The sequence below is a fragment of the Macaca thibetana genome, chromosome 20 (genome assembly GCF_024542745.1).
Source record: "Macaca thibetana thibetana isolate TM-01 chromosome 20, ASM2454274v1, whole genome shotgun sequence".
In the NCBI taxonomy this organism is placed as follows: Eukaryota; Metazoa; Chordata; class Mammalia; order Primates; family Cercopithecidae; genus Macaca; species Macaca thibetana.
In genome coordinates, this window is record NC_065597.1 from 10,290,969 (window position 1) to 10,316,792 (window position 25,824).

The 25,824-nt window shown below is 59.0% G+C and overlaps 5 protein-coding genes across 9 annotated transcripts in view; 3 read left to right on the top strand and 2 right to left on the bottom strand.

The window, feature by feature from the left end:
• The window catches only part of PHAF1 (phagosome assembly factor 1), a 37,062-nt gene extending 33,499 nt beyond the window's left edge, over nt 1-3,563 (top strand). For both annotated transcript variants that reach the window (XM_050774950.1, XM_050774949.1), the window contains 4 exons: nt 94-137; nt 288-346; nt 1,299-1,371; nt 2,062-3,563. In XM_050774950.1, coding sequence (XP_050630907.1) covers nt 94-137; nt 288-346; nt 1,299-1,371; nt 2,062-2,148 — 263 coding nt within the window. In that variant the 3' untranslated portion in view covers nt 2,149-3,563. The remainder of the gene's footprint in view (nt 1-93; nt 138-287; nt 347-1,298; nt 1,372-2,061) is intronic.
• On the bottom strand, nt 3,125-6,212 carry B3GNT9 (UDP-GlcNAc:betaGal beta-1,3-N-acetylglucosaminyltransferase 9). Its single transcript, XM_050774952.1, has 2 exons — nt 5,867-6,212; nt 3,125-5,675 (listed from the first exon to the last, which is right to left on the bottom strand). Exon 2 carries the CDS (start codon nt 5,492-5,494, stop codon nt 4,289-4,291), a length of 1,206 nt encoding a protein of 401 aa, XP_050630909.1. The 5' UTR covers nt 5,495-5,675; nt 5,867-6,212; the 3' UTR covers nt 3,125-4,288.
• A 3,095-nt stretch (nt 6,213-9,307) lies between these two features.
• On the bottom strand, nt 9,308-15,049 carry TRADD (TNFRSF1A associated via death domain). Of its 3 annotated transcripts, none has more exons than XM_050774956.1 (5): nt 14,972-15,049; nt 11,634-11,792; nt 10,500-10,777; nt 10,231-10,417; nt 9,308-10,095 (listed from the first exon to the last, which is right to left on the bottom strand). In XM_050774956.1, exons 2-5 carry the CDS (start codon nt 11,782-11,784, stop codon nt 9,785-9,787), a joined length of 927 nt encoding a protein of 308 aa, XP_050630913.1. In that variant the 5' UTR covers nt 11,785-11,792; nt 14,972-15,049; the 3' UTR covers nt 9,308-9,784. The 3 variants fall into 3 exon arrangements, with proteins under 3 accessions (XP_050630913.1, XP_050630914.1, XP_050630912.1); XM_050774957.1 differs by lacking the exon at nt 14,972-15,049 and adding an exon at nt 14,408-14,828; XM_050774955.1 differs by lacking the exon at nt 14,972-15,049 and having other exon boundaries at nt 11,634-14,828.
• A 12-nt stretch (nt 15,050-15,061) lies between these two features.
• Nucleotides 15,062-19,337, top strand: FBXL8 (F-box and leucine rich repeat protein 8). The gene is made up of 3 exons (XM_050774954.1): nt 15,062-15,191; nt 16,911-17,113; nt 18,014-19,337. The coding sequence occupies exons 2-3, from the start codon at nt 16,962-16,964 to the stop codon at nt 19,020-19,022; spliced, it is 1,161 nt and encodes a 386-aa protein (XP_050630911.1). The 5' UTR covers nt 15,062-15,191; nt 16,911-16,961; the 3' UTR covers nt 19,023-19,337.
• Nucleotides 19,338-19,819: 482 nt separating this feature from the next.
• HSF4 (heat shock transcription factor 4) lies at nt 19,820-25,095 on the top strand. Of its 2 annotated transcripts, none has more exons than XM_050774987.1 (13): nt 19,820-20,053; nt 20,642-20,750; nt 20,839-20,966; nt 21,066-21,190; nt 21,441-21,516; nt 21,678-21,742; nt 22,241-22,343; nt 22,582-22,720; nt 22,945-23,068; nt 23,976-24,081; nt 24,181-24,246; nt 24,424-24,493; nt 24,778-25,095. In XM_050774987.1, the coding sequence occupies exons 1-13, from the start codon at nt 19,931-19,933 to the stop codon at nt 24,930-24,932; spliced, it is 1,389 nt and encodes a 462-aa protein (XP_050630944.1). In that variant the 5' UTR covers nt 19,820-19,930; the 3' UTR covers nt 24,933-25,095. The 2 variants fall into 2 exon arrangements, with proteins under 2 accessions (XP_050630944.1, XP_050630943.1); XM_050774986.1 differs by having other exon boundaries at nt 22,596-22,720; nt 22,841-23,068.
• The last annotated feature ends 729 nt before the right edge of the window (nt 25,096-25,824 follow it).

A 25,824-nucleotide genomic window follows, 5' to 3' on the forward strand; every position in this document is an offset into this window, starting at 1 on the left:
GCAAAGGGACACCAGGTCTGGATCCTGCCTAGGGCTGGGGCCACAGGTAGGCTGGGCCAGCTACCAATCTGCCCTGCTGTCTTCTCCTTTCAGAAAACGCAGACGGTCAGACAGAAACATGCACGACCTACAGCAAGGTGAGCACCTATCTTCCTACCTGGCACAGCCTGAGAATGAGGTGGACATGAACCTGCAGGCAGCATGGGGCTGTGTCCTCTAGGCCAGCCATTGGTCACAGGCACGTTCATGTCCCTACTAACCCCTGCTCCCCTCTGTCCCTCTTGCAGTGGGACAACATCCAGGAGCTCCTGGGCCACCCTGTGGAGAAGCCTGTTGTTCTGCACAGGTGAGCGGGAGTTTGATGTCCCTGGCCATCCCACCTGACTCCTCAGAGCCCAGAAAGTCCAGGGAAGCCTGGCACAGTGGATGTTGCTTAAAAATTACAGAAGTTGCCCAGGTGCGGTGGCTCACGCCTCTAATCCCAGCACTTTGGGAGGCCGAGGCGGGCGGATCACGAGGTCAGGAGATTGAGACCATCCTGGCTAACACGGTGAAACCCCGTCTCTACTGAAAATACAAAAAATTAGCCGGGCGTGGTGGCGGGCGCCTGTGGTCCCAGCTACTCAGGAAGCTGAGGCAGGAGAATGGCCTGAACCCAGGAGGCGGAGCTTGCAGTGAGCCGAAATAGCAGCACTGCAGTCCAGCCTGGGCGAAAGAGCAAGACTCCATCTCAAAAAAAAAAAAAAAATTACAGAAGTTTCTGGTGTTGCCACAAGCATAATTCCTGCCCCATTCCACATTAAGAGTGAGTCAACTGTTCTCTGTGTTCACCTGTGCTAGAGAGGCTGTCCCCATGGGTAGCTCCCGTCTCCCAACCCTACCTCCAGGTAGGGGGCCTTCTCACCTTTAGTTATGAATTCATAAGGAAGGAGGGCTTGGCTGGCTGGCCTGGGCTGTCTTTTTCCCATCAAAGCTGCTGCCTGCTGACGTCCACAGCCCCATTCCTGGTTGCCATGCTGCCTGAGATTCTCTGACTCAAGAGAGCCCTCTTGACTCCTCACCACCCTAGTCTAGTTCCACAGTAACTTTTTGTGCCCTGTTGGGTTCTGTATGTACGATTCTGAGTTGAGTGAGGCCATCCCTACCCCTAGGACCTTGCAGGCCTGTGTGGGAAACAGACATACACTCACAGCCATGAGACTACTGGCCAGTATCCCACACCCCAGAAAACACTGGATCCCTTGTTTCAAGGCTGTGGCCTCTGTCTGCCCCTCTAATTCTGAATTCTCTGGCCTCAGGTCTTCCTCCCCAAACAACACCAACCCATTTGGTTCCACATTCTGTTTTGGTCTTCAGCGAATGATCTTTGAGGTAAGCTGTGGAAGCCCTAGAAATAAACTGCCTAGGGGGTTGCTGGTCATGGCAGAGCCAGGTGAATGATGGAGTGAAACTGGGGAGGGCCTAACTGCCATAGTGGGCAGATTCATCCTTCTCCAGCAACCCTGTCTGCTGCATGTCTGACCTCCCCACACTTAGCAGTGAAGGTTCAAAAATGATGTTGAGAAATCTGGGGTCACAGAGGCCAAAGCAGTGGTCTGTATCCAATAAGATGGGAGGTAATGAATCCCAAGTTTCTATCTGAAAACATGAGTATAGCAGGGAAGGGAACCACAGGGAAAGTGGGGTCCACCTGAGGGTGTTGGGGGCCCTCCAGTGGCATGTGAACGAATGCATTGTAGGGGAGTGAGTGGCTCTGGAGGCCCCACTGACTTGGGAGAACAGTGAGCTGCCCTTGTTTTCCCTGTGGATGCGGTATCTCCAGCAGACACCAACAGTTCCAGAAGGACTGGACACATGACCCTGGTAAAGGCTGCGTATAACCATTGAGAAATAGGCAGATCTCAAGTAGAGAGGGGCCCTTAGCAACCAGGGGAGGTTGAGGAGTTGGGAAGCCTAGCCCTTAGGTACAGGTGTGTCACACAACCTCCAGCCCTCATGCACAGGATCTGCCTACATCCCTCTACCCCTCCCCCTTGACCCACTGTCCTCTTCTCACACCAGGTCATGCAGAACAACCACATTGCCTCGGTGACCCTGTATGGCCCCCCTAGGCCTGGTAGCCACCTGAGAACAGCGGAGCTCTCCTAGGGACATCCCCACCTATGCCCCTCTGTCCCGTGGAACTGTGCATCACATCCTGCTCAGTGGGCCTCTGTACCACCCTGTGGGTTTTCTTGGACACCTGGCCAGTGTTGAAGGGCTGTTGTGATGTTCTGAGGTTGGGCTCAGGCTGCATGCTCTGCCATAGGCTGAGTGGCCCAGATATTCCTCTGTCCATCCTTGGCCTGCTGGTGCCAGCAGGGGACACAGACTGCAAAGAGAAGCACAAAGTTTGAGCCTTGATTCCTGGACCCAGGAGCTCTCAACAAACAAGCAAGGAGGCAGGACACGTCAACCCTTGTCCCATGCACGTTGGGAAGACTTGGGGCTCTTTCTGTGACTGAGGACATAGGCACCCAGGATAAGGACAAAGTCCTGCCTTTGGCCCCACATTGCCACATGACCCTTAAGGCAAGCAGGTAGCGTGTCCGTAGTACTTGGTTGCAACATTTGCACTACATCCACTTTAGTTACTTGATGAGCTGGCTGTGGCCAGGGTGACCCACCTGCCCTTCCCTGTTCCTTTCTTGCACGTGCTCCCTGCCTGGGCACACCAAACTGGTTGAAACACAGCTTTCTACCATCCAGGTACGTGCCCAGGCCTGGTTCTCACCCCTGTTGGAGTCAGCTTTCAAGATTGCCTGTGCCCCTGCTCTGCCCCAACCTGGCTGGCAGGGCTGCATGTTTCCATGCTGTTTGCCTCTTTTATTTAATGCCAAAGTTTTAGCCAAAGACATCTTCCTACTTCTGTTGTGTTTCAGCATTCTGTTCTGCACTGTGGGCTGGCTCCCTGCCCCAACCCTGGGCACTGGCCCCTGGCTGAGCCATTTCATGGCTCAAAGCCTCTGGGGGCTCAAGGAAGGCTGGGCTGCTCAGTCCTTTCATGGGTCTTGCTAATGGAAAGTAGCATATATGTGCTTTAAAAATATTAATCCTTTTGAAAAGAATTGAGAAGAGAAATGTATAATTTTATCCCATTTTTAATATTTTGGTCTAGCAACTTGTGATACATAGATGACAATTTTGTGAGTTTTTCAAATGTGTGTACAGATTTTTGTAAATATGACTCTTTTGTAATTAACTCATGTACAGCCTCATCCTGTATAGTTTAATGATGAATGTGCAGGGGACCTGCCTCAGGCTCCTATATGGTTCCTGGGCCTTATAGCCAGGTTTGTGTGGCGCTCCCATGACTTTGTGACTGACTGGTGTCTTCCCATTTGGACTGTGGCCTGGCCAGAGCCCCTTGCATATCCCCCACTGTCAGGGGCAGCCAGAACTGTTCCCATCCTCCTGGAATGTGGGAACCTTCCTTATCCCGTGCCCACATCCCCTCTCCAATAAAGCACCTGTGTCCTCAGCAATGGCCTGCCATGTGCTGTTGCTGGGATGTTTGTACTAAGTGTGGGTATTGGTTTTTTGAGCAAGGGGGTGAAGAATATGGGAAATTAATAGTGGTGGCGTCTCAGGGGAAGACATTCCTTGGCTCCTCTGAGGGGATACAGCCTCCAGTGGGAGACTGGCATTGTTGTGTGGGTTCAGGAGGTGGGGGAAGACTAGGTAGGACCGTGCACTCATTTGTCCCTTATGTGTGGCTCCATCCCTGGTGCTCGGCCACACCTGGGCCCAGGAGAGGTTGTGAGAAGCACAATGTCTGTTTTCAGATGAGCTGTGGCAGAGTGCCTGCCAGGTTCATGAAGGCTGTGGCGGCCGGAGCCCCTCCACCTCTCTGTGGGGCCTGGCCTTGAGAGCCTCTGCATGCGTCCGCGTCAGCCTAGAGGTTCCAAATCCAGCAGTGTGGTAGAATTCCATGAGTCCCTGCCACCCCACCTGAACACACCTCTGTGCTACTAGGAGGACCAGACATGTCCATTGCTCTGGGACCTGTTGGACAAGAGATGGTCATCTACCACCCAGCCGTGGCTCGCTCAAAGGGTCACCATTACACGGGTTTCAACTGGTTCCAGCAGGGTGGACCACCAGGAGCCAAGCTTAACCCCCATCCCCTGGGATCCTGTGGAGAAAGGCACCTGGTGATCGGGGAAGAACCACACACACGGCAATAATCTGCCTGGGAAACCGGCTCCATCTTGGGTCTGAGTTAGGACCTTGGGGCTGTAATTGGGAGCTAGGAGTCCCATTGGAAGGGGCCTGCAGCGACAGGCTGTGGATGCGCACAGGCTGGCCCATGTGGCCCGTGCAGCAGGCGCCACATAAGCCAGATGTCAGCGGCCGAGAGCCCATGCACTACAACCAGCTCGCGGTAAAAGCAGGGGTCGAAGGTGCTCAGATGCGGCGCGGCTGAAGGCTGGGGGATGCCAAAGGTGCGGAAAGCAGGGTGAGGCTCGGGCGTGAGCCGCAAGCGCTGCAGACACATGCCCAGAAAGACGTCGTCGATGGGGAAGAGCTCGACCTGCGCACAGGCGCCAGCCAGGCGGTGCAGCGTGGCCCCGGAAAGCACAAAGCCACCGCCGCCCGCGTAGGCCGGATAGGCGGGCAGGCCGTACACGGCCTCAGGGATGTAGTACTTGCTAGCCCGCGTGCGGATTGGCCGCGCCTGCACAATTACGTCACCAGCAAGCAGGTCTTGCGCCGGATCCCGCGACGCCAGGAACTCCAGGAGATTCCCCACGTTCACGAACACATCGGCGTCGCCCTTAAAAACGAAGCGCACGTCGGGGCAGAAAGCTGAGGCCCAGGCTAGAAAGTGGATCTCCTTGAGCGTTAGGTTAAAAAAGGTGTCGTCGAAGGCCCAGAGCAGGATGTCCGCATAGGCAAGGCTCTCGGCCCGCAGCAGGGCGCGCCAGTGGGTTCGTGCGCCCTCCCCAACTTCGTCGGCCCCGCCCGAGCCTGCGCCCCTGGGCACGCCCAGCAAGAACACGCGGCGCACCAGCGCCCCCTGCACCCGACCCTCCGCGCCCCACGTCTGGCGCACGGCTTGGCGCCGCTCGAAGTCCTCTGCCACTGACTTGACAGCAATAAGCAGGTCTGGGCGGCCACCGGGTGCTCCGTCGCCGCGGCACTTGTGCGGTTGGTTAATGAGCAGCGGAAACCGCCGCTGGTCCTTGGCGCGCAAATAGCGGGCGAAGTCAAAGGGTCCCGTGGGCGTGGGCGGCACCGGTGTGTCTCCTTCGTAGGCCGGTGGGGCTGCACCCGCGTCGGATAACTGGAACGCGCGGGGCGGGGGAGTGGGCCTTGGTGCCGCCCTCCCTCGCGCCCTCGGCGCGCTCGTTGTCGGGGTCGCGCCGTCGCGCTGCGCATAGAGTAGGAGGCCCAGGGAGGCGCAGAGGAGCAGCGTGAGCGAAGCGTCTCTGCGTAGGCGCAGCCTCCTCATCTCCGCGCGGCCTGCGCCCTCCCTCCCCTGTAAGGGTCGCAGTCGGCGGCAGGGGGCAAGGAGCCCCGCCCTCCCCAGATGAGGGGGCGGGAGGCCACGCCCCGGGGGGCTCCAGCGACCGGCGGTTGAGCCCTTCGCGTGGTTCTCCTTCCGGCCGTGTCGCACCGCCGGGACGGGCAGCCTGAAGGGACGAGAAGTTCACCCATGTAGCCAACTCCCTGGCAGCCTCGCTTCGGCCCAGGACTGCGACCCAGGACCGGGCAGGGAGACGGGAGTCTCGGCCCCTCCCCCGCCCGCCTCCCTCGTGCTGAGGCCGAATCCTTTCCACCCCTGCCATCCCCTCAACGTGGGCCCTGGGGTCCCTACACTCACGCTCGGCCCTCGGAAGTGGCGCAGCCCCGGACGCCCTGGCCTCCGGGGCTCAGCGCAGGGTCCCAGGGGCCGCCATGGACGGGGCCTGAGCCAAATGCAGCGTTGGCAGGAAGGGGGACCGGTGCCGTGCCACGTGACCCTCCAGCTGTGCGCGCCCGGACATCTGGAGCTCAGCTCCGCCCCGGCGCCAGGAGCACTTCGGCCTCCGAATGGGGGACTAATCCCTGAGAGGGAGCCTCCTCACGGTCAGTCCCTCTGGGAAGGGCTGATCTGGGTGCTCACATGCCAAATTCGCCTTTCCGGGGTTGAGAAGAAGCATCAACTCCTCTGGTTAGCTCCCCCAACTCTCCACTCCCCACTCCCGCCTCTCCGGAGTGGGGCGGAGCCTGGGCTGCTAGGAGACCCTGAGCGGGCCGGTTCCAAATGCGCATGAACCTGGCCACCATCCCGGGCCCGTCCTGCAGGCCTCTCCTCAGCAGCCCTGATTCCATGAGGCAGGGTGCATACGCTGCCCGAGACATGTGGCTGCCTTCTTACTCCTGGTACTGTCATGCTTCCCACCCCCAGTAAACACACGCACGAGACAAACAAGGCAGCCCACCCAATCCTTAGGACAACCCTGCCAGCAGCTCTCATTCATGCCCAGATGGGGGACACTGGGGGCTCCTCAGGGAGTTAAGTGACTTGCCCAGGATCAAAGGGCCAGAAAGCTCTACCCCCAGGTCTTCTGAAATTCCGCCCAGGATTCTTTCATCTGTCCTTGCCCCGCTCATCCATCCACTGGGATACAGAACAGGGGGCCAACCCAGTCTGCTTTAATTTCACAGGCAAGCACTGCAGCCTGTCTCCCCGGGACTAATGGACCCGAGCCCAAGCCAGGTGCAGTTCTGAGTCCCCTGGTCTCCAGCATAGCCTACTGCAGGTAGAAATAATCAGCCTGTGCTGCTGCAGGTCAGACTGGGCTGGCAGGGATGGGGACAGCTTGGGAAGACTCCTGGCAGAGGCCTTGGCTTAGGGATTGCTCTGGGATCCAGGTGGGCAGAGGTGCTCTGCAATGGAGAGCTAAGTCCTTGCCCAGCTCAGCTGCCAGTTCTCTCTTTCTCGGTCCCAGCCCATATGGTGGAGCCTGGAATAGACAGCCTCCACCAGTCTCTAAGAACCCAGCCCCATCCTCTGTTCAAGGGCTATATCTGCTCCTGATGGCTTCTTGCCACCAACGTTCAACCTTAAAAAGCCAATTCTCTGGCTGGGTGTGATGGCTTATGCCTGTGACCTCAACACTTTGGGAGGCTGAGGTAGGTGGATCACTTGAGGTCAGGAAGTCGAGACCAGCCTGGCCAACGTGGTGAAACCCCCTTCTCTACTAAACCCCCTTCTCTACTCTTCTGTACTAAAAATACAAAAATTAGCCAGGCATGGTGGTGGGCACCTGTAATCCCAGTGACTCAGAGGGCTGAGGCAGGAGAATTGCTTGAACCTGGAAAGTGGAGGTTGCAGTGAGCCAAGAACGCACCACTGCACTCCACCCTGCGCAAAAGTGCGAGACTGTCTCAAAAAAAAAAAAAGGCCAGTCATGGTGGCTTATGCCTGTAATCCCAACACTTTGGGAGGCCAGGGCAGGTGGATCACTTAAGGCCAGGAGTTTGAGACCAGCCTCCTGGCCAACATGGAGAAACCCTGTCTCTGCTAAAAATATAAACATTAGCCAGGTGTGGTGGCACGTGCTTGTAATCCCAGGTACTGGGAGGCTGAAGCAGGAAAATCACCTGAACCTGGGAGACGAAGGCTGCAATGAGCCAAGATCGTGCCACTGCACTCCAACCTGGTGACAGAGTAAGACTGTCCAAAAAAAAAAAGCCAACTCTCCACCCTGAGCCTCACTCTTTCTGGTCACGAAGTAATCAGGAGTCCTCTGCTCCAGCTTTCTCCATGGCCTCACCTCCCATTCCCTCCTGTGATAAAGCTTCGGACTGCCTCCACCATGACTCAGAAAGACCCCTGCCTGGTAAGCTCCTTTCAACTGAGTCCAACAGACGCTCCTCAGTCTTGACTAATTACCCACTCCATTATAGCGGGTGGGTAATCCCCTGGTTTCCAAATCTCCTGGTTTTCCTCCTTCCTCTTTGGCTGTTCCCATTCTGGTTGGTGTCCTTCAGGACATCCCCTGGGGCCACCCCACACACTCCCACTTGTCTATTCATCAATCTTTAGATTGAACCCTTGTCCTGAACTCAGAACTACAGACCCAACTGCCCTCATACTCTCTCCCTGGATGCCCTGCAGGAACATCATTCTCAACTTGTCCCAAACAGAGCAAGCACTTCACTTCCCCCGGGGCCCCATCCCAGCAGGCAGTCCCACCCACCATCCAACTGGCAAAGGCAGAAACTTGGGGTCCTCTCTCAGCCATTCCTCACTCAGTGTCACCAGGCTTGTTGCTCTTCCACCCACACAGCTCTTGGTGGTAATCCCCTTCCCCCATCTCTGCTGCTGCTGCCCCAGCCTGGGGCCACCATTTCCCCCACCCCCATCCTCATCAACCTCCCAGTCTTGGCCAGGTGCGATGGCTCACGCCTGTAATCCTAGCACTTTGGGAGACCAAGGAGGGTGGATCACCTGAGGTCAGGAGTTTGAGACCAGCCTGACCAACATGGAGAAATCCCATTTCTACTAAAAATACAAAATTAGCTGGGCATGGTGGTGGGCGCGTGTAATCCCAGCTACTTTGGAGGCTGAGGCAGGAAAATTGCTTGAACATGGGAGGTGGAGGTTGCAGTGAGCCAAGAACGTGCCATTACACTCCAGCCTGGGCAATAAGAGCGAAGCTCCATCTCAAAAAAAAGACACAAACAAAACAAAAAAACCTCCCAGTCTTAACTTCCGAAACCCTTCAAAGGCTTCTCACTGGCCTCATTGAAAAACCCACACCCTGTAAAATGGCTTATCAGATCCCCCCACACACGTGATCAGCCTCAGCTCCAGGTCTCAGCAAATCCACCAAACCACAGATCCAGACACTTTTAACTGTCCTTCTAATGTCCCTCTCTCGCATCTTCCTCAAGCTCTTGCCTAAGGCTGTCGGTGCCCCGAACATTGCCCTTCTCTTGATACCCCACCCCATACCTTCTCACACTCATCTCCAGGAAGCCTACCACCTGTCCCCTGTCCAGGTTAGGCTCCTTCCTCCATCCTCCACAAATTCTTTTTTTTGGGGGGGGGGGCGGGGACAGGGTCTCACTCTGTCACCCAGGCTGGAGTGCAGTGGCTCAATCACATCTCACTGCAGCCTCAACCTTCCACACTCCAGGGATCCTCCCACCTCAGCCTCCTAAGTGGCTGGGACTACCCAGGCTGGTCTCAAACTCCTGAGCTCAAGCAATTCTCCCGCCTCTGCCTCCCAAATTGTTGGGATTACAGGTGTAAGCCACTACTACTTGTATGTCTCACATCAAAACCCATGTTATACTTTATTATAATTGCTTTACATTCGGGGTCCCACACTGAGTGTGAGCTGGGGGCAGTCAGGATTGATTCGTGTTTTACTTCACTGCAGTATCTGCAGCACCCAGGATGAAGTCCAGGACACCAAAGGTCAAGGTGCTTCATGAGTGAAACTGTAAGGGCTGGTTGTAAGCTCCGCTTCTGGGTGGGAGAAGGTGAGGTTGATCTCCAAAGCAGGTCCCCCCCGCCCCACACTCTATCAAAGTACCTGAGGCAGAATCCCCAATGGTGCACCCCCAGCGGGCTCAGTGGGTGCTGGTCTGGCTCCTGGGGAAGGCAATCAACTCTGCCCCAGCAGGTCCAGCAGATAGGCCAGATGGGGTTTCAGGGTCCCATGGATGGACAGGGGTTCAGCAATAGCAGCAGAAGGAAACCTAGGGCCATCCAGGTTCTCCAAAAGCTGGCTGCACCCCTGGTCTAGGCCAGGCCGCCATTGGGATCGGTCAGGCCCAGCAAGTCCTCTGCCAGGCTGGTGAGCTCGTTCTCCTCAAGTGCCTCCACCAGGCGCTGCAGCGTGGCGCGGCGGCCCTCGGCCTGCACGAAGCGCCGCAGCAGCTGGAAGGCCTGCTCGTACAGTCCCTCACGCTCGTACTCGTAAGCCAGCGAATCCAGCGCCGGGTCCCGCAGCGCCCGGCAGCCCCGCTGCAGCGAACGCCCCACCTTGCGCCATTTGAGGCCCACGGAGCGCGCGAACGTCTGTTGGTCCTGCAGGCTCAGCGGCCGGTTCACTGCGGAGGGAGTGGGAAGCCGGGTGAGGGCGGGGACCTCCAGCGCCGGTCCCACCCATCCCCACCCGGCAACGACCCCTGCCCCTCCCCAGACTCCAACTTCCTGGTGACCCTGCCTCTCCGCCTGCGCCTCACCTACAGGCTGACCCTGGAACAGAAAAGTCTGGGCAGGTGGCGGCTTCACATCCGACAGAGAGGGCACCGGGGGCTGCGAGGGGGCCGATGTGACCTCCCCGTCGCCACCCTGGGTCCCCGAGCCGCACTTCAGATTTCGCAGCGCATCCTCCAGCTCGGCCAGTTCTTCATCCCGGAGCCGGTCGGGCTAGGGGAAGGGAGCATGCCGTCACGGGGGACTTAGCCGTGGATTCCCGCCCTACACCATCCTGACCCCAGCCGGGCCGCACCTGCTGGGCTAGGATACAACTCAAACAGCGCTCCTCGTCCGCCAGCAAAGCGTCCAGCCGCTCAGCGCCGGCGCGCAGCTCCAGTTGCAGCGCCACGGAACGCTGGGCGAGCGCGGCCGCCAGGGTCCTCTGCAGCGCGGCGCGCAGCGCCCCCTCGCGGTAGGCGCGGAGGAAGCGGCCGCAGGGCTGCCGCCCGCAGAATCGCAGCTGCACGATCAGCTGCGGGTCGCTGCGGTGGATCTTCAGCATCTGCAGCACTTCCGGGCTCCCGCCGCTCTCTGCGGAGGCGGGCAGTCAGGCGCCTGGCGGTCCCTAAGCTCGGTCGTTCTCCAAACGGCCAGAGGAGGGGTGAAGCCCGTGGTGAAGCCCCGTGTCCCATCCCCTGACCTAGGGTGCAGGTACCCCAGAATACCCAGCTGGGAAGCAAAATTGGGATGCAAACAGCAACAACCCAGAAAGAAGACCAGGACCTGTCACAGGGAGCACCCCAAGACAGAGTGGGTGCCACCTAGTCCAAGCTCTCACGCCCCAAATGAGGGTTGACAAAAGAGAGGGACTTCGAAGCACAGAAAAGGGGGCGTGTGCCCTGGGCAACCAAGCCGTCTGGGTAGGCGGCCAGCAGGGCAGAGGAGGGTGGGAGGTCTCAGGTCTTCGGCCTCCACCAAGCGCGGCTCCCACTGCTCGGGAAGAAGAGCGGCGGCTTTCGCTGCTCTGAGGCCACGAACAGATCCCCCAACCCGCTTCAGCCTCCTGTGGCCTCTGCCCTGAGATGGGAAAGGGGGGCCTGGAAGGGTAGGTACTGGGGAGGGGTCTTGAGCAAGAAGTGCTGGAGTAAGAGAGGAAAAGAGGAGAGAGACATCCACAATTAGTAGAAAGGAGTGAGCCAGCTGGTGGAGGGGGGCGGGGATGGAGCAAGAGATGTTAGTGCACAAATAGGTAAATCATACACAGACGAGGACACACGTCTACCGTCAAGGTCATGCCACAAGCAGAGAAGAGAGCCTGCACAGCCAGGGGTCCTCTGTCTTGCTCCTCCCACCCTAAATCTTCTCCTTAAAGGTGGCTAAGCCCAGGCCCACCCACAAAATGCCCCAGGCCACCCCTTCCTCTCCACATGCCCGCCCACCCACGCACCTGCCAAGGCAGCCTGCAGAGCCCTGTACACTGCCACCTTCTGCTGGGGGTGCGCGTAGGCATCCGACAGGACCACCTTGTCCAGCGAGGATTCCACAAACAGGTATGCGCTGCCCACCCACTCTTCGTGCCCATTTTGCCCAGCTGCCATCTCACCTCCTGGAGATGCAGACAGTCGGGTATCCAGTTCATCCCCCCTCCCTCTGCCCTGGAGACAACCGTCCAGCCCCACGTGGTTCAGCGTCTCCACCACCGTAACCTCAAGTCCCACATGGTTCAGTTGTCCCCACCACTGGTTGGCATACTTGGGACAGTAAGCCCCTTGAGCCCTTGAGCCCATCTCACAGGAAGCCCCTTGAGCTCCTGGCCCTGTACTGAGTCCCACCCACCCCAGGCTTGCAGTGAGGACTGTCCCTCCACTGCCTTCTCAGCGAAAGAGCCCAGGGTCACAGTGGAGGGGGAGCAGAGGCAGATTCTGCAGTGGGGCCTCTCTGCCTCCTCCTCAGGCCTGTGTGTCTCTCTAACCAACATGGACCAGAGACATCTTCATGCTGGATGGTGCTCATGCCCCAAAGCCAACAAGACCCATATGCTCCTGGCCTTGCCTTCTGAGTAGACTTGAGCCCAGCATCTCTGGAGGACCTCAGCCTAAGACTAAACCTCCTGTCTTCACTTCGAAGGACACCTGTAGTTTGCATCTACCCAGATTCCCTCCTGAAAGCCTGACTTACCTTAGGGACTTCCCTCCTCCCTCTTCTCAATCCATGTGCCTGTGTCCCACTCCCTAGTTTCAGGTCGGGCTTGTGCACCAGACCTGGCTAATCTGCACATTCCATTCACATTTCTGCAGTGATTAGTTCAGAGCAGGGTGTAGGACTTAAGTTGGACCCATGAGAATCAACCCTGCAACTCTGGTTGAGCCAATAGGAAAGAGGCACTCCTTTCCCTTCCCTTGGGACTGAACTGGAAGGAAGAGGTAGCTCTCCTTTAATACTGCTTGGGAAGAGTCTGGCTGGGAATGAAGCTGACACAGAAAGAAATAGTCAAGAGATGGAGCAGTGCACTCCCAACCATACTACGCCCCTGGATCCAGCTGTTCCTGAAGCCACTGCACCCTGGACTTTTCAGTTATGTGAGCTAAATAATCCTTTTTTGTTGTAAAGCCCTTGGAGTTCGGCTCTGGTCATTTCCAACACAAATTGTTCTATTCCTTCCCTGTCCAGAAAAAGCCAGGGCCCCTTGGTGCTAGCATAGTATCTCCTTCCTCCATCTTCTGACAAAAACCTAGCCCTGGACCAGCGGAGGCAAAATTCCCAGCCAGGGAACCACTGCACTGACCCACAGCTCAGTGGTCTCCCAGTTACTACCCCATGAGACAGCAAGTAAGAAACTGCCCTCCCTCTTTCTCCCCACCTTACCCTTTTCCTAGAATCATGGGATCAAGGCCCTACCTCCTGCCCCATCAGTCACACTCCTGCACTCTCCAGTCATCAGGGTTTATATATGGTGGGCTAGGAGGAGTGTTGAGTGTTAGCTATGGGGCAGGACAGATGGGGTGGCCCCAGCTGCCATCTGTTTACATGAGGAACAGGAAGCTATCCTGTCCTGGCCTCGCAACGTGCTGGAATTACAGGAGTAAGCCACTACTCTCGACCTTTGTTTTCTAAATTTTCTTGTTTTTGAGACAGGGTCTTGCTCTGTCACCCAGGCTGGAGTGCAGTGGCACTATCACGGCTCACTGCAGCCTTGACCTTCCCGGCTCAAGCAATCCTCTCACCTCAGCCTTTCAAGTAGCTAGGACTTTAGGCATGCGCCACCAAGCCTGGCTAGTTTTTGTATTTTTAGTAGAGATGGAGTTTCACCATGTTGCCCAGGCTGGTCTCAAACTCCTGGGCTCAAGCGATCTGCCCACCTCAGCATCCCAAAGTGCTGGGATCACAGGTGTGAGGCACCACACCTGGCCTCCTAATCTTTTCATAGAAAACATTAATACTGTGTACTTACACCAAACCACAGTCTGGATAGTAACAGGAAATTTGCATTTTGTTTATCTCTGGGCAGGATGGAGGGAGGGAGGTGGGGGTGGGGAAGGACTGTGGGTGATTTTTATTTTCTTTGTATTTAGCAATATTTTCTGCTTTATGTGAAGTAGAGACATTTTCTTTGTATTAAAAGAGCAAAATAAATTTGTTTTCTTTAAAAGCAAAACAAGAAAAAGTGGGAAACTCTGCAGGTGACAAGTGGGTCCATGATAGGGAGCCAGCCACGGAGGTGAGATAAGGGGGAGTCCTAGGAAAGTGGCCTGGGGAGTAGGAGAGAGTGAGAACCTCCCCTGGAAACGTTCCCTCTTTCACATCTTCCTAGCCCCTTGACTTGGGAGTGCTGACCCGATGGTTGTGGCCCCACCCCAAGGGGTGGAAGTGGGGACCAAACGGGACCAATGTCTGCCCATCAGGTCTGCAGGGGAGGGTGGGGAGGCAGGGAGTACTGGGAACCTGGAGACTGGGGATGCTTCCTCACACTCACTAGTACCAGACCCATGGGGGAGGTAAGCCAGGCTGGAGGTCGAGTTAACAGGGTAAAGAGGCCAGGGCCCTAGTTTCGCATCCGCCGACTGGCAGCTCTTCTAACGTGTTCTTTCACAGAAGCCCCTCCTTGGGAAGCCCCGCGCCCCACCCACCCGTAGTCGTCCCTTTTTGGGAGGGGCTGAGGCTTCCAGGCTGGGTCCTGAGAACGTTTGGTGGCCGGAGACTGTGGGGCACTTGGGTACCGACCTAACAACGTCTGCCGCTATTTCCAGGGGCAAGCCACGCACGGTGCCCCTTGAACACTTAACAGTCCCCGGGGCAGCCCCACCTCTGGCTGGGTGGACAGGGACAGCCTGTGGGCGTGGCCCAGAAATGAAAGCCTGCGACTCCTTGCGACCCGCCGGGCACACCCCCTACTCAGCTACGCAGCTCCCGAGCGCTGGAGGGGAGCTTCCCAGGCTCCCACTAGCCCACCCTCAAGCTGGGGTTTCGCACGTGCGATCGGCTGGGGTGGACAGGGGGGTCTCCGCTCAAGGAGGTGTTCAGAACCACCCCTCCTCCCCCACCCTCTCTCCTGCGGGGCCCTACTGCTCCTCGAAAGCGCTGGCAGGGACGAAGAGCCTGCGGGGGCCAAATTCAGTACCGCCCCCCGCCTCCCACGGGAACAGCCCAATAGGCCGCCGCCACCAGCTGGCTGGAGCAGCCGCTGGTGACATCTGCGCCGCGCCCACGCTTCGGAGCCAAGATCCACCTCCGCTCCCGCCCGCACTGGGGAGCCCACCCACACACCCACCCACCAACTGCACTAACCTGGCCGCCTCGGCTGGGCCTGGGTTCCCACGCCCGCCAGGCTCCGCTCTACTCGCGCCGCTTCCGGGTGTGCGCGGAGGCGCTGGGGCGGTGCCCTAGCCCGAGCCTCCTAGTCCGCCCGCACGTCCTGCTCCGCGGGCTCCCGGTGGCTGCTTCCCGCCCGCTGCCCTCTGCTGCCAGTCCCCTGTCCCGGGCAAAGCCCATCTGGTCCGCTGAGCAGGTAAGACACCAGCGCCCAAGGTTAGACGGCAGGAAGACCGGGACTTTGGGGGTTTGCGATTCTTACGAGGCCGGGGGCTCGTAAGAGCGAGAGCTGCCAGATTTCGGTAGATCAAGGGAGCGCCCCCTGGAGACCAGAATTTTCTGGTGCCCCTGGGGATCCGGCTTCAAGATCGCTGCTGCCAGTGGGCACTCAAAACGGGGTGCCCATGTGTCCCAGGTACAAGCCCAGCCGAGCGTATCTGAAGCCCCAGGAAACACGTGGCACAAATTCCGGGAGAAACTGTTAGCCCGGAAGATATGGGAACATTAACTGGCGAGTAGTGTGAAGCCTTGTGTACGCAAACCTTCAGGAACCTTAAAACAAGATTGGCGGCCGGGCGCAGTGGCTCACGCCTGTAATCCCAGCACTTTGAGAGGCCGAGGCAGGTGGATCACCTGAGATCAGGAGTTCAGGACCAGCCTGGCCAATATGGTGAAACCCCATCTCTACTAAAAATACAAAAATTAGCCGGACGTGGTGGCGCGCGCCTGTAGTCCCAGCTACTCGCGAGGCCGCGGCAGGAGAATCTCTTGAACCTGCGAGGTGGAGGTTGCAGTGAGCCGAGATCTCGCCACTGCACTCCAGCCTGGGCGACACAGCTAGATTCCGTCTCAGAACAAAACAAAACAAAAAGAAAAAACAAACAAGATTGGCAACTTCAAAGAGGACGCACACTTTTCCAGTAACCCATCCCCCTCTAAAGGCTGCTCTCCAGGGTGGGTCTGCGGAGTTCCAGCCAAACCCAAAGTGCCCAGCGGGAGCCAGGACTGCTCAGGGGTCGGCACTTGAAACTTGAGCCCCTCAGGCACCAGAACCGTCAGGTCCCAGAGCCCCAAGTTTTTTTTCATCTTGTGGGGCTGTCTTAGGAAGCACCCGGGACATCTCCCCCGCGAGGCGGAGGCGGGGAAGGAGGCGGGGAAAGAGCCTCCCCTCCCGGGGCGGATCCAGCTTTGCCCCGCCCACACCTCGCTTCCTGATTGGCTCATGGTCCCTGATAAGGAAAAGTCTACATTAATGCTCCCGGTAGTCACTTTCTACTAACCGGCCGGGTTAAGAAGGGGTTTCTCAGGCCGGGCGCCGTGGCTCATCCCCGTAATCCCATCACTTTGGGAGGCCGAGGCGGGCCGATCGCTCGAGCCCAGGAGTTCGAGGTCAGTCTGAGCAACAAAGCGAGACCTCGTATCTGAAACAAAATTACAAAAATTAGCCAGGCGTGGTGGCGTGCCCCTGTAGTCCCAGCTACTCGGGAGGCTGAGGTGGGAGGATTGCTTGAGCCCGGGATACAGAGGGTGCAGTGAGTTGTGATTGCGCCACCACTGCACTCCAGCCTGGGTAAAGTGGGAGACCCTGTCTCAAAAAAAAAAAAAAAAAAAAAAAAAAAAAAAAAAAAAAAAAAAAAAAGGTTGGGGGGTGAGTTCTCAACGTGGAACCTGTGGAGTCACCGGGGACTTGTTGAAATGCAGATTCCTGGACCTTACTCTTTCCGGAGAGCCTGATTTAGTAGGTGAGGCTGTGAAATCTGCTTTGTGAACAAGTGTTCACAAAGCAGTTATCTGATGCCCCACGCTGTCTGAGAGGCCCTCAGTTACTCAGGCCACAAGCATTTGTACACCTAAGATGGGTCTTCCCGCAACACTTTGCGCCTTCCTAAGCCCAGAGACGTCCCTTTCTCTCCAGGCCGGAGCTATTGGGAGTGGCGGATCCTCCCACCCCAGCCGGATCCAGGCCATGGCCGAGACTGGAGAGGGACTGCCAGAGGAGGTGTTGGCACTCATCTTCCGCCACCTGCCCCTGAGAGACCGTGCTGCCGCCGCCAGGGTCTGCAGGGCCTGGGCCGCCGCTGCTACCTGCAGCACCGTGTGGCACGACACAAAAATCAGGTGAGCCTGCTCCTCGACACTCCCCTCCCCATGGCCCACTCACCTTCTCTGTGGAGTCGTGGGCTAGAGATTCAGGTTGACTCCCCCATATTAAAAAATAATTGCTGGCAGGGTGCGGTGGCTTATGCCTGTAATCCCAGCACTTTGGGAGGCCGAGGCGGGTGGATCACCTGAGGTCAGGAGTTTGAGACCACCCTGGCCAAAATGCTGAAATCCCCTCTCTACTAAAATACAAAAACTAGCCGGGTGTGGTGGCGGGCGCCTGTAATCCCAGCTACTTCGGAGGCTGAGGCACGAGAATCGCTTGAACCCGGGAGGCGGAGGTTGCAGTGAGCCAAGATCCCGCCACTGCACTCCAGCTTGGCGACAGAGTGAGACTTTATCTCAAAATAATAATAGTAATAATAATAATTGCTGACATGTATTGACTACCTAATATATACCAACCATTGTTTTTAAGTGCCTTACATATATTAACTGATTTAATCTTTACGAAAACCTGTGTGGTAAATAGGTATTATCATTACCTCCATTGCCCAGATAGGAAGCTGAGGCAGACAGACTTAATCACTTCCCACAGGTCACTCAGCTAGGGAATGGCAGGGGCGGAATTCGAACCACGCCAAGACTTCTTAGAGACAGCTGAGAAAGCCCAGTTCCTAAAATATCATTGGCTCTCCATGTCCAGGTTTCATCCTGTGGCAGACGCCACTGAAATCTTCTAAAAGGATAGGATGCGAGTTCCCTCCTTTGGGGCAACAGTTGTGGTCTGGACAGAGACGTGGGGAGGGAGGCAGGAAATGGGATGGCAGCTGGAATCCCAGCTAAGGGGTGGATAGAGGGTTCTTCCCTGGTCGCGGGGACTCAGCCGAGGCCTTTTCTGCACGGCTCTAACTCAAGTTGCGAATGTGAGCTGGAAGGCATGCTGCCACTTTATCTGTCCACCTGCCTGGACCACGTTCACAACCTCCGGCTGGAATTTGAGCCATCGAGGGAGGTGAGCCGCCGGGCGGCCATCGAGCTGCTGATGGTTCTGGCGGGCCGTGCCCTGGGGCTGCGAGGCCTGCGCCTGGAGTGCCGCGGAGAGAAGCCGCTCTTCGACGCGGGCCGCGACGTCCTGGAGGCTGTGCACGCTGTGTGCGGGGCGGCCCGCGAGCTACGCCACCTCGACCTGCGGCGCTTGCCCTTCACACTGGACGACGCGCTAGTGCTGCAGGCGGCGCGCGGCTGTCCCGAGCTCCACAGCCTTTTTCTGGACAACAGTACACTAGTGGGCAGCGTGGGTCCCGGCTCAGTGCTCGAGCTACTGGAGGCCTGCCCGCGCCTGCGCGCTCTCGGCCTGCACCTAGCCAGTTTGTCCCACGCTATCCTCGAAGCGCTGGCGGCGCCAGACCGCGCGCCTTTCGCGCTCCTGGCTCTGCGGTGCGCGTGCCCCGAGGATGCACGCGCGTCCCCGCTGCCCAACGAAGCCTGGGCAGCGTTGCGCCGCCGCCACCCTGGGCTGGCAGTGGAGCTGGAGCTGGAGCCCGCGCTGCCCTTTGAGAGCGTGACGCGCGTCCTGCAGCCAGCGGTCCCCGTGGCTGCTCTGCGCCTCAACCTCTCAGGCGACACCGTAGGCCCAGTGCGCTTCGCAGCGCACCACTACGCCGCAACCCTGCGCGCACTCGAGGTGCGCGCAGCCGCCTCAGCCGAGCTGAACGCCGCGCTGGAGGAGCTGGCGGCGCGCTGCGCGGCCCTGCGCGAGGTGCATTGCTTCTGCGTGGTGAGCCACTCGGTGCTGGAAGCCTTCCGCGCGCACTGTCCGCGCCTGCGCACCTATACCCTCAAGCTCACGCGCGAACCGCATCCCTGGCGGCCCACGCTCGTGGCGCGATTGGGCGACTTCTCTCCCCCGTCCCCGCAGACGTAAGCGCTCCGAGATGGGACGGATGTGCCCAGGCGCGCCCCGACTGCTAGTGCCTTCTTTCGGGATTGTTGCCCGCCCGGGTCTTTACGGAGTTGGGAACTGTGATGGCATCGGGACCAGTACTGGGCGCCCTCAGACCACTCGCTGCTCTCACCCTCTGCAGACGCCCCACCCGCTCGGTCCTGGACACACTGCCCCCCCTCTTGCCTCCACCCCTCTGCGGACTCTGCATCTCTGCGGCCCTGGCGCGGGGAGAGGGAGGGCACGGGCGCGGGCCGGGCCTCAGGGGTGAGTGTGAAATAAACAAATCCTGCAGTGTTTCTGAGAGTCCTGTTAAAGGCGGGGTCGGATCTGAAAGGGAAGGGCAGGGAACTCACGGGGGACCGGAGGAGCCATCCTGGCAGAGGTGGGGTTTCCTCAGGGTCCTCTGGACTGACACAGCTGCGGGGGGTCAGGGGCGGGACACTCGCACCCTTGGAATGACTACCTCCAAGGGCTTGGGCGGGAGCCCCACCTTCCTATCTGCTTCCCCTGCCTGAGGCTTCACTGTGCCTCTGGCCATTACCTTCTAGCACTTGCCCAGCCCACACCAGGTCGCGCACCGGCTATTTCTCCCGTAGACCAGAGAAGGAAATAGAGGGACTGAGAAGGGTGGGACTCGAACCCAAGTCTCCCACTCGCCCCCCCCCCCCCCCACTCCACTCCACACATCCCATCCAGCCAGCCTTTTCTGCCTGCTGGTGCCTCGGCCGCTGTCCCAGCCCCGCCCCGCGGGCTTGCACGTGGCCCCCGCCTGACCCGGCGCCCTGGGGCGGAGTGGGGCGGAGCGGGCGGCAAACGCAGCACTTTCCGCGGCTTTGACGAGCCCGCAGCGGCCGGGCCCGAGCGCTGAGCCGGGCCGAGACTGCACCATGCAGGAAGCGCCAGCAGCGCTGCCCACGGAGCCAGGCCCCAGCCCCGTGCCTGCCTTCCTCGGCAAGCTATGGGCGCTGGTGGGGGACCCAGGCACAGACCACCTGATCCGCTGGAGCCCGGTGAGGGCCGGGGCCCCTCGATTCCCCCAGTGGTCCCGGGGTCCCTCCACGCCAGTGAACACCCATGCCCGCCCAACCCCCGCGTGGGACTGGCCGTGGATCCCCAGATTCAGCCATTCAGAGAAGTTCACCGTGGAGGGGGCGTGCGAGACGGGGGTTTCCTCTGCGGCCGAAGAAGGCAGCCTTCTGGAGACCTAGAGCCCGAGGGACCTTCGAGGCCATTTAGTTCCCACCCTACCCCATCCGACAGATGGGAAAACAGAGGCCAGGAAATGGGAAGGGCTGGTCTAGTTCAGGGCACACTGCGGGGCTGGGGCCTGTCCAAGGCTGCAACCCCGTCAGCCTCTCCTTTCTGAGAACCGAGCATGGAGTCAGGGTCTGGCTGGGGATAGGGACTCACTGTGGTCGCTCCAGGCCAGGCCTCGGAGCCCATTCTGGCCTGGCCTCGACCCATGTCCCCGTAAGCGGTAGGCCTGGACCCCAGAGTGAGTGTGTGTGCGCACGCCGGAGCGCAGGACTAGCCGTGGGCGGGCACCGCTCACCCTCTTGGTCTCCGCCCGCACGGTGGGCGGGCGGCGTTCTTGGTAGAGCGGGACCAGTTTCCTCGTAAGCGACCAGAGCCGCTTCGCCAAGGAAGTGCTGCCCCAGTATTTCAAGCATAGCAACATGGCGAGCTTCGTGCGCCAACTCAACATGTGTGAGTCCCTACGGCCGGGCAGGGAGCGGGGATGGGGGATTCGGTGCCGGGGATGGGGCGACCCACGCCCCCACGCCCCACTCCCCAGACGGTTTTCGGAAGGTGGTGAGCATCGAGCAGGGCGGCCTGCTTAGGCCGGAGCGCGACCACGTCGAGTTCCAGCACCCGAGCTTCGTGCGCGGCCGCGAGCAGCTACTGGAGCGCGTGCGGCGCAAGGTGGGGGCGGCCTGTGGGAATGAGCAAAGCGGAGGAGGGGTGCTGGGACTGCCGTCCTTGCTCCTGCGACCCAGTCCCGACGGTGCCTCCCGCCCGCAGGTGCCTGCGCTGCGCGGCGACGACGGCCGCTGGCGCCCGGAGGACCTGGGTCGACTACTGGGCGAGGTGCAGGCTTTGCGGGGAGTGCAGGAGAGCACCGAGGCGCGGCTGCGGGAGCTCAGGCAGTGCGGGGGCGGGTGGGGAAAGAGGGGACGGGGGGTGGAGGGTTCGGGATGAGACCATTACTGGCCGGCAGGCGGTTCTGGGCAGCCCCTTCCTCTCTCCGGCCTTGGCGCTTCCATCCAGGCTTACGGGCGATCTCTAGGATGGCCAATCATCGGGGTGGTCTCCTGGGTCCCCGGCCTCGCCATTCTGTGGGGGGTGGTGACTGGGCGAACCCTCAGATGCCTCAGCACCCTCCCACCCCTTCCTCAGGCAGAACGAGATCTTGTGGAGGGAGGTGATGACACTTCGGCAGAGCCACGGTCAGCAGCACCGGGTCATTGGCAAGGTGTTCCTCTCCCCATGCCTCACTTCTCCCTCCCACTCCTCGACACCCCATTCCACCGCCCAGTCCCCCGGCGCCCCTGGTTAAACCTCCCTCCCTCACCTGGAAGTGCAGGGGTGGGAGGGGTGTCCAAAGTATGAATTAACCCTTTGCTTTCTTTTCAGCTGATCCAGTGTCTCTTTGGGCCACTTCAGGCGGGGCCGAGCAATGCAGGAGGCAAGAGAAAGCTGTGAGTGAGAAAGCCAAGAAGGCCCACACCCACTTCCAAGACCCCCCAGAAGACCCCTTGCAAGGACCCCTTCTCCTCCAGAAACTCCTTCATCAGGAATCCTCATTCCTCCCCCTGCACTACAGGCTTCCTCACCCCATCTAGGATCCACTTCCCCCAAACTCTGCCACCTGATACCCCCACTCCCAGATCCTCTCATTCCAGGACCTTATTCCCAAATTCCTGCCCCAGCAGCCCCTTGCCCCTCCCCCCAAGGCTTCCCAACAGCTGAGGGCCTGGGGCTCAAACCAGGTTCCCTCCCTCCCCTCTCTGCCCGCAAAGGGCCCCCATCTCTGGGGGGAGCCCCTTCCACCTCCAGCATGTGACTGACACCCTGGCAACAGGCCTCAGCTCTGCTGACTTGGCTGCTGGGGCCTGAGGGAGGGAGGGAAGTGCAGGCCGAGGGGCATGGGGGCTGACCCTGCCCCACGCCTGCCTGTGCCCTGGTCGACCACACAGGTCCCTGATGCTGGATGAGGGGAGCTCATGCCCAACACCTGCCAAGTTCAACACCTGCCCTCTACCTGGTGCCCTTCTGCAGGACCCCTACTTCATCCAGTCGGTAGGTTTGTCTTCTTCCCCCTTCCCAAGGGCATGGCTGGGCTTATGGAGAGCCTGTTCCTTCTCCCCATCCCCTAAAAGGAAGAGAAGATGGAAGCCAGTCTTCCCCCCAACCAGACCCAGGCCCTCCAGCATGGACTGAGCCTCTTCCCTCAAACCTTCTCCCTTAGACCTGGCCCAGGTGGGTGTTGGTGGGGTTCTGGCTCTCCCTGTACCTACAGGCCAAGGGCTGGGCCTAGCCTTCTACTTACAGCCCCTCCCAGAGACGACTTTGGGCCTCAGCCCTCACAGGGCCAGGGGCCCCATCATCTCTGACATCCCAGAAGACTCTCCATCCCCTGAGGGGATCAGGCTTTCTCCCTCCAGTGATGGCAGGAGGTAAGGGGGACAGGGCTGCCCCTGGGGGGCCTGTGGGGGAGAGCCTGGCAGCCCAGATGGCTGTGGGGGTAAAGGGAGAAATCAGTGCCAGGGTCTGGTTGAAGCTTTTCTCCGGTGCAGGGAGAAGGGCCTGGCACTGCTCAAAGAAGAGCCGGCCAGTCCAGGGGGGGATGGCGAGGCCGGGCTGGCCCTGGCCCCAAACGAGTGTGACTTCTGCGTGACAGCCCCCCCACCGCTGCCTGTGGCTGTGGTGCAGGCCATCCTGGAAGGGAAAGGGAGCTTCAGCCCCGAGGGGCCCAGGAATGCCCAACAGCCTGAACCAGAGGATCCCAGGGAGATACCTGACAGGTGAGCAGAGCCCCAGCTGGACCATGAGCCCTGTGATAGAACAGCCCTTACCAGCCCACAAAGCTTCCTAGCCATTTGACTCCATGATACTCACCTGATTTCTTGGCCCCAGCATCAGAGTCCTGTGGAAAGCAGAGCCTCCCAGTCAGGGCACTCAGCATCTGTGGAAAGGCTTAGGAACCTACATATTAAATGAGTTCCCTGGGGTGATTGTAAAATACACAATAGTTTAAGAAGCCTTGGTGGCTATGATTATGGCTCATGCCTGTAATCCTGGCACTTTGGGAGGCTGAGGTGGACAGATCACTTGAGGTCAGGAGTTCAACACCAGCCTGGCCAACATGGTGAGACCCCCCCCTCCCACCTCTGCTAAAAATACAAAAATTAGCTGGGTGTAGTGGCATTTGCCTGTAGTCCCAGCTACTCAGGAGGCTGAGGCAGGAGAGTCACTTGAACTTGGAAGGTGAAGGCTGCAGTGAGCCCAGATGGTGCCACTGCACTCCAGCCTGTGTGACATAGTCAAACTCTGTCTCAAAAAAAAAGAAAAAAAGAAAAAGAAAAGAAAGAGAAAGAAGGAAAGAAAGAAGAAAGAGCGAGACAGAGAGAAAAAAAAGAAAAGAAAGAAGCATTGATATTGACATTTACATAGGGAGGGGAGGGGTCCCAAAGCCCCAGCTCCACCACCCAAACTCCAGGTCCCAGGTAGGAAGCAGAGGCACTTTCTCTGTGCCCCTTTATGGCAGGGGTGGGGAGGTTGGGGGTAGAAAAAGGATGGGGGTCCTCTCGTATCATTTTCTAAATGTTGGGGGATTTAAATCTTGATGCATCTGGGTTCCTTGGGAACTTAATGGAGGGCGTACACTGCAGGCCAAAAGCAGTTCTCTCAAAAGCAGTTCTCTCTGCACAGGGGGCCTCTGGGCCTGGAGAGCGGGGACAGGAGCCCAGAGAGTCTGCTGCCTCCGATGCTGCTTCAGCCCCCTCAAGAAAGTGTGGAGTCTGCAGGGCCTCTAGATGTGAGTACCCCTTCTGCTGAAACAGGGGCATGAGACCTGGTGGGGTCTAGCTCTCTGTGGAGCCTGGAGAGGGCACCACTGACCCAGAGCTCTCCTCAGGTGCTGGGCCCCAGTCTCCAAGGGCGAGAATGGACCCTGATGGACTTGGACATGGAGCTGTCCTTGGTAAGAAGTGGATCCGGGAGGGCAGAGGCCAGGGGTGGCTGAGCCAAGCCCTCTGGTCCATAGCTGTTCTCTGTGAGCCAGAGCCATGTCTCTAGGAGAATTGCCGCAGTGATTTCCCAGCTGTTCCCCTCAGCTGCTAGGTCTCCTCCCCAGCTGCTCCCTGCGGTTCTCACGCAGATGCAGCCCTTGGTTCCAGAGCTGGGTGAGCCTGAGCTGGCGGTCAAGGGGTTAAATTCTCCAAGCCCAGGTAATGGTTGTGATGACTCATACCTGGGAGGACGCCGTGATTGGGCTGAGCTACCTTGATTGAGTGAGGGGGCAATCTGCAATTTGCAGGGAAATCCTGAGTTCAGGCTGCCCTGCAGAGCGCGTTCATTGAGCCACCCGTGCCCTCACCATTGGGCGAGAGTGGGGAGGTTAAGAATGGATGCTTCATCCTAACTGAGCAGAAGGCAGGCAGGCAGGGCTCTCCTTCCCTGAAGAAAGGAGGGGGAACCTTTCCCCTGGTGAGCACAGCCCCACTTCTCCTAGGGAAGGACCCCACGCTCGGGGCCCCACTCCTGCTGGATGTCCAGGCAGCCTTGGGAGGCCCAGCCCTGGGCCTGCCTGGGGCTTTAACCATTTACAGCACTCCTGAGAGCCGGACCGCCTCCTACTTGGGCTCTGAAGCCAGTCCCTCCCCCTGAGATCCCGCGCCTCTGAAGGGGCTTGGAACCAGTCCGCGGCTGCACATCCTTCTTGGCTTCCTGGCGCCCCCTGGCGGGAGTGAGCGAAGCCCCTACTATTCAACGGCCTCTCTCCACTACCCCGACGAACCCTGCACATAAACTCCATTTTTTTTTCTGTTTCGCGTCTCTTTTCTCTATCGACCAGGCAGCACAGGAGTTGTGGGTGGGGGGTGATTTTGCACTGTAGAAGCGTCCAGATACTAGGTCTTTAATAGAGGAACCCCAGGAGGGTGGAGGTGCTTGGGGATCCGGTGTCTAGCTCCCTTGCTTAGGCCCGGATCCAGGGCTGGCGCGGCGCCGCTGCAATCTCTGGGAAGCGAGGGCTTCTGAGTCGCACTCAGCTCTGCAATGCATGCGTTCTGTGATCCTGGGTGAGTTGGTACCCTTCTGTGAACTTCGTCTGTGACAGGCAGAGAAGAGGGGTCGATGACAAGATAGATGGAAAGCACCTGGAAATTGGCAGGCCCTGAGTGGGCACTGGACGTGTGGGGCCGCGGGCCGAACTGCCCCCTCCCGGCCTCATCTCCTGGTGCGCCCCGGGTGGGAAGGGAAAGCTGACTACGTGCACGTCCCCAGCCCGCGCGCGGCTTCCGCGGCGTGGCTCCCAGTGCCCGGGGAAGAAGCCCTCACCCTCCCTATTCCCAGCAGCCCTGGCCGCCCCGCCCCCGCCGCAGCTGCTGCACCCACCCCCACCCTGCCCGGGCCTTTCTGCACCGTCATCTCCTGCCCCGCCGAGGCTCGACCCGTGAGTGGGGCCGCCCAAAACGGGCCAGACCTGGAGCCCCACTCCCGGCTGTGGGAGGGACGGGAAACCGAGATTGGGCAGAATCAGCGCCCCGTCACCCGCTGC

What these genes read in the sequence shown, in the direction of transcription:
- B3GNT9 (XM_050774952.1), bottom strand. Translation starts at nt 5,494, where the DNA reads ATGAGGAGGCTGCGCCTACGCAGAGACGCTTCGCTCACGCTGCTCCTC.
- TRADD (XM_050774955.1), bottom strand. Translation starts at nt 11,973, where the DNA reads ATGGGCTCAAGGGCTCAAGGGGCTTACTGTCCCAAGTATGCCAACCAG. An exon ending in TCTGCAGGCTGCCTTGGCAG is followed by an intron (nt 10,778 to 11,633) that starts GTGCGTGGGTGG and finishes CCGCCTCCGCAG; the next exon opens with AGAGCGGCGGGAGCCCGGAA. An exon ending in GTTCCAGGGTCAGCCTGTAG is followed by an intron (nt 10,096 to 10,230) that starts GTGAGGCGCAGG and finishes CTCCCTCCGCAG; the next exon opens with TGAACCGGCCGCTGAGCCTG.
- FBXL8 (XM_050774954.1), top strand. Translation starts at nt 16,962, where the DNA reads ATGGCCGAGACTGGAGAGGGACTGCCAGAGGAGGTGTTGGCACTCATC. An exon ending in TGGCACGACACAAAAATCAG is followed by an intron (nt 17,114 to 18,013) that starts GTGAGCCTGCTC and finishes CTCTAACTCAAG; the next exon opens with TTGCGAATGTGAGCTGGAAG.
- HSF4 (XM_050774986.1), top strand. Translation starts at nt 19,931, where the DNA reads ATGCAGGAAGCGCCAGCAGCGCTGCCCACGGAGCCAGGCCCCAGCCCC. An exon ending in CGTGCGCCAACTCAACATGT is followed by an intron (nt 20,751 to 20,838) that starts GTGAGTCCCTAC and finishes CCCACTCCCCAG; the next exon opens with ACGGTTTTCGGAAGGTGGTG. An exon ending in ACCCCTACTTCATCCAGTCG is followed by an intron (nt 22,344 to 22,595) that starts GTAGGTTTGTCT and finishes TTCTACTTACAG; the next exon opens with CCCCTCCCAGAGACGACTTT.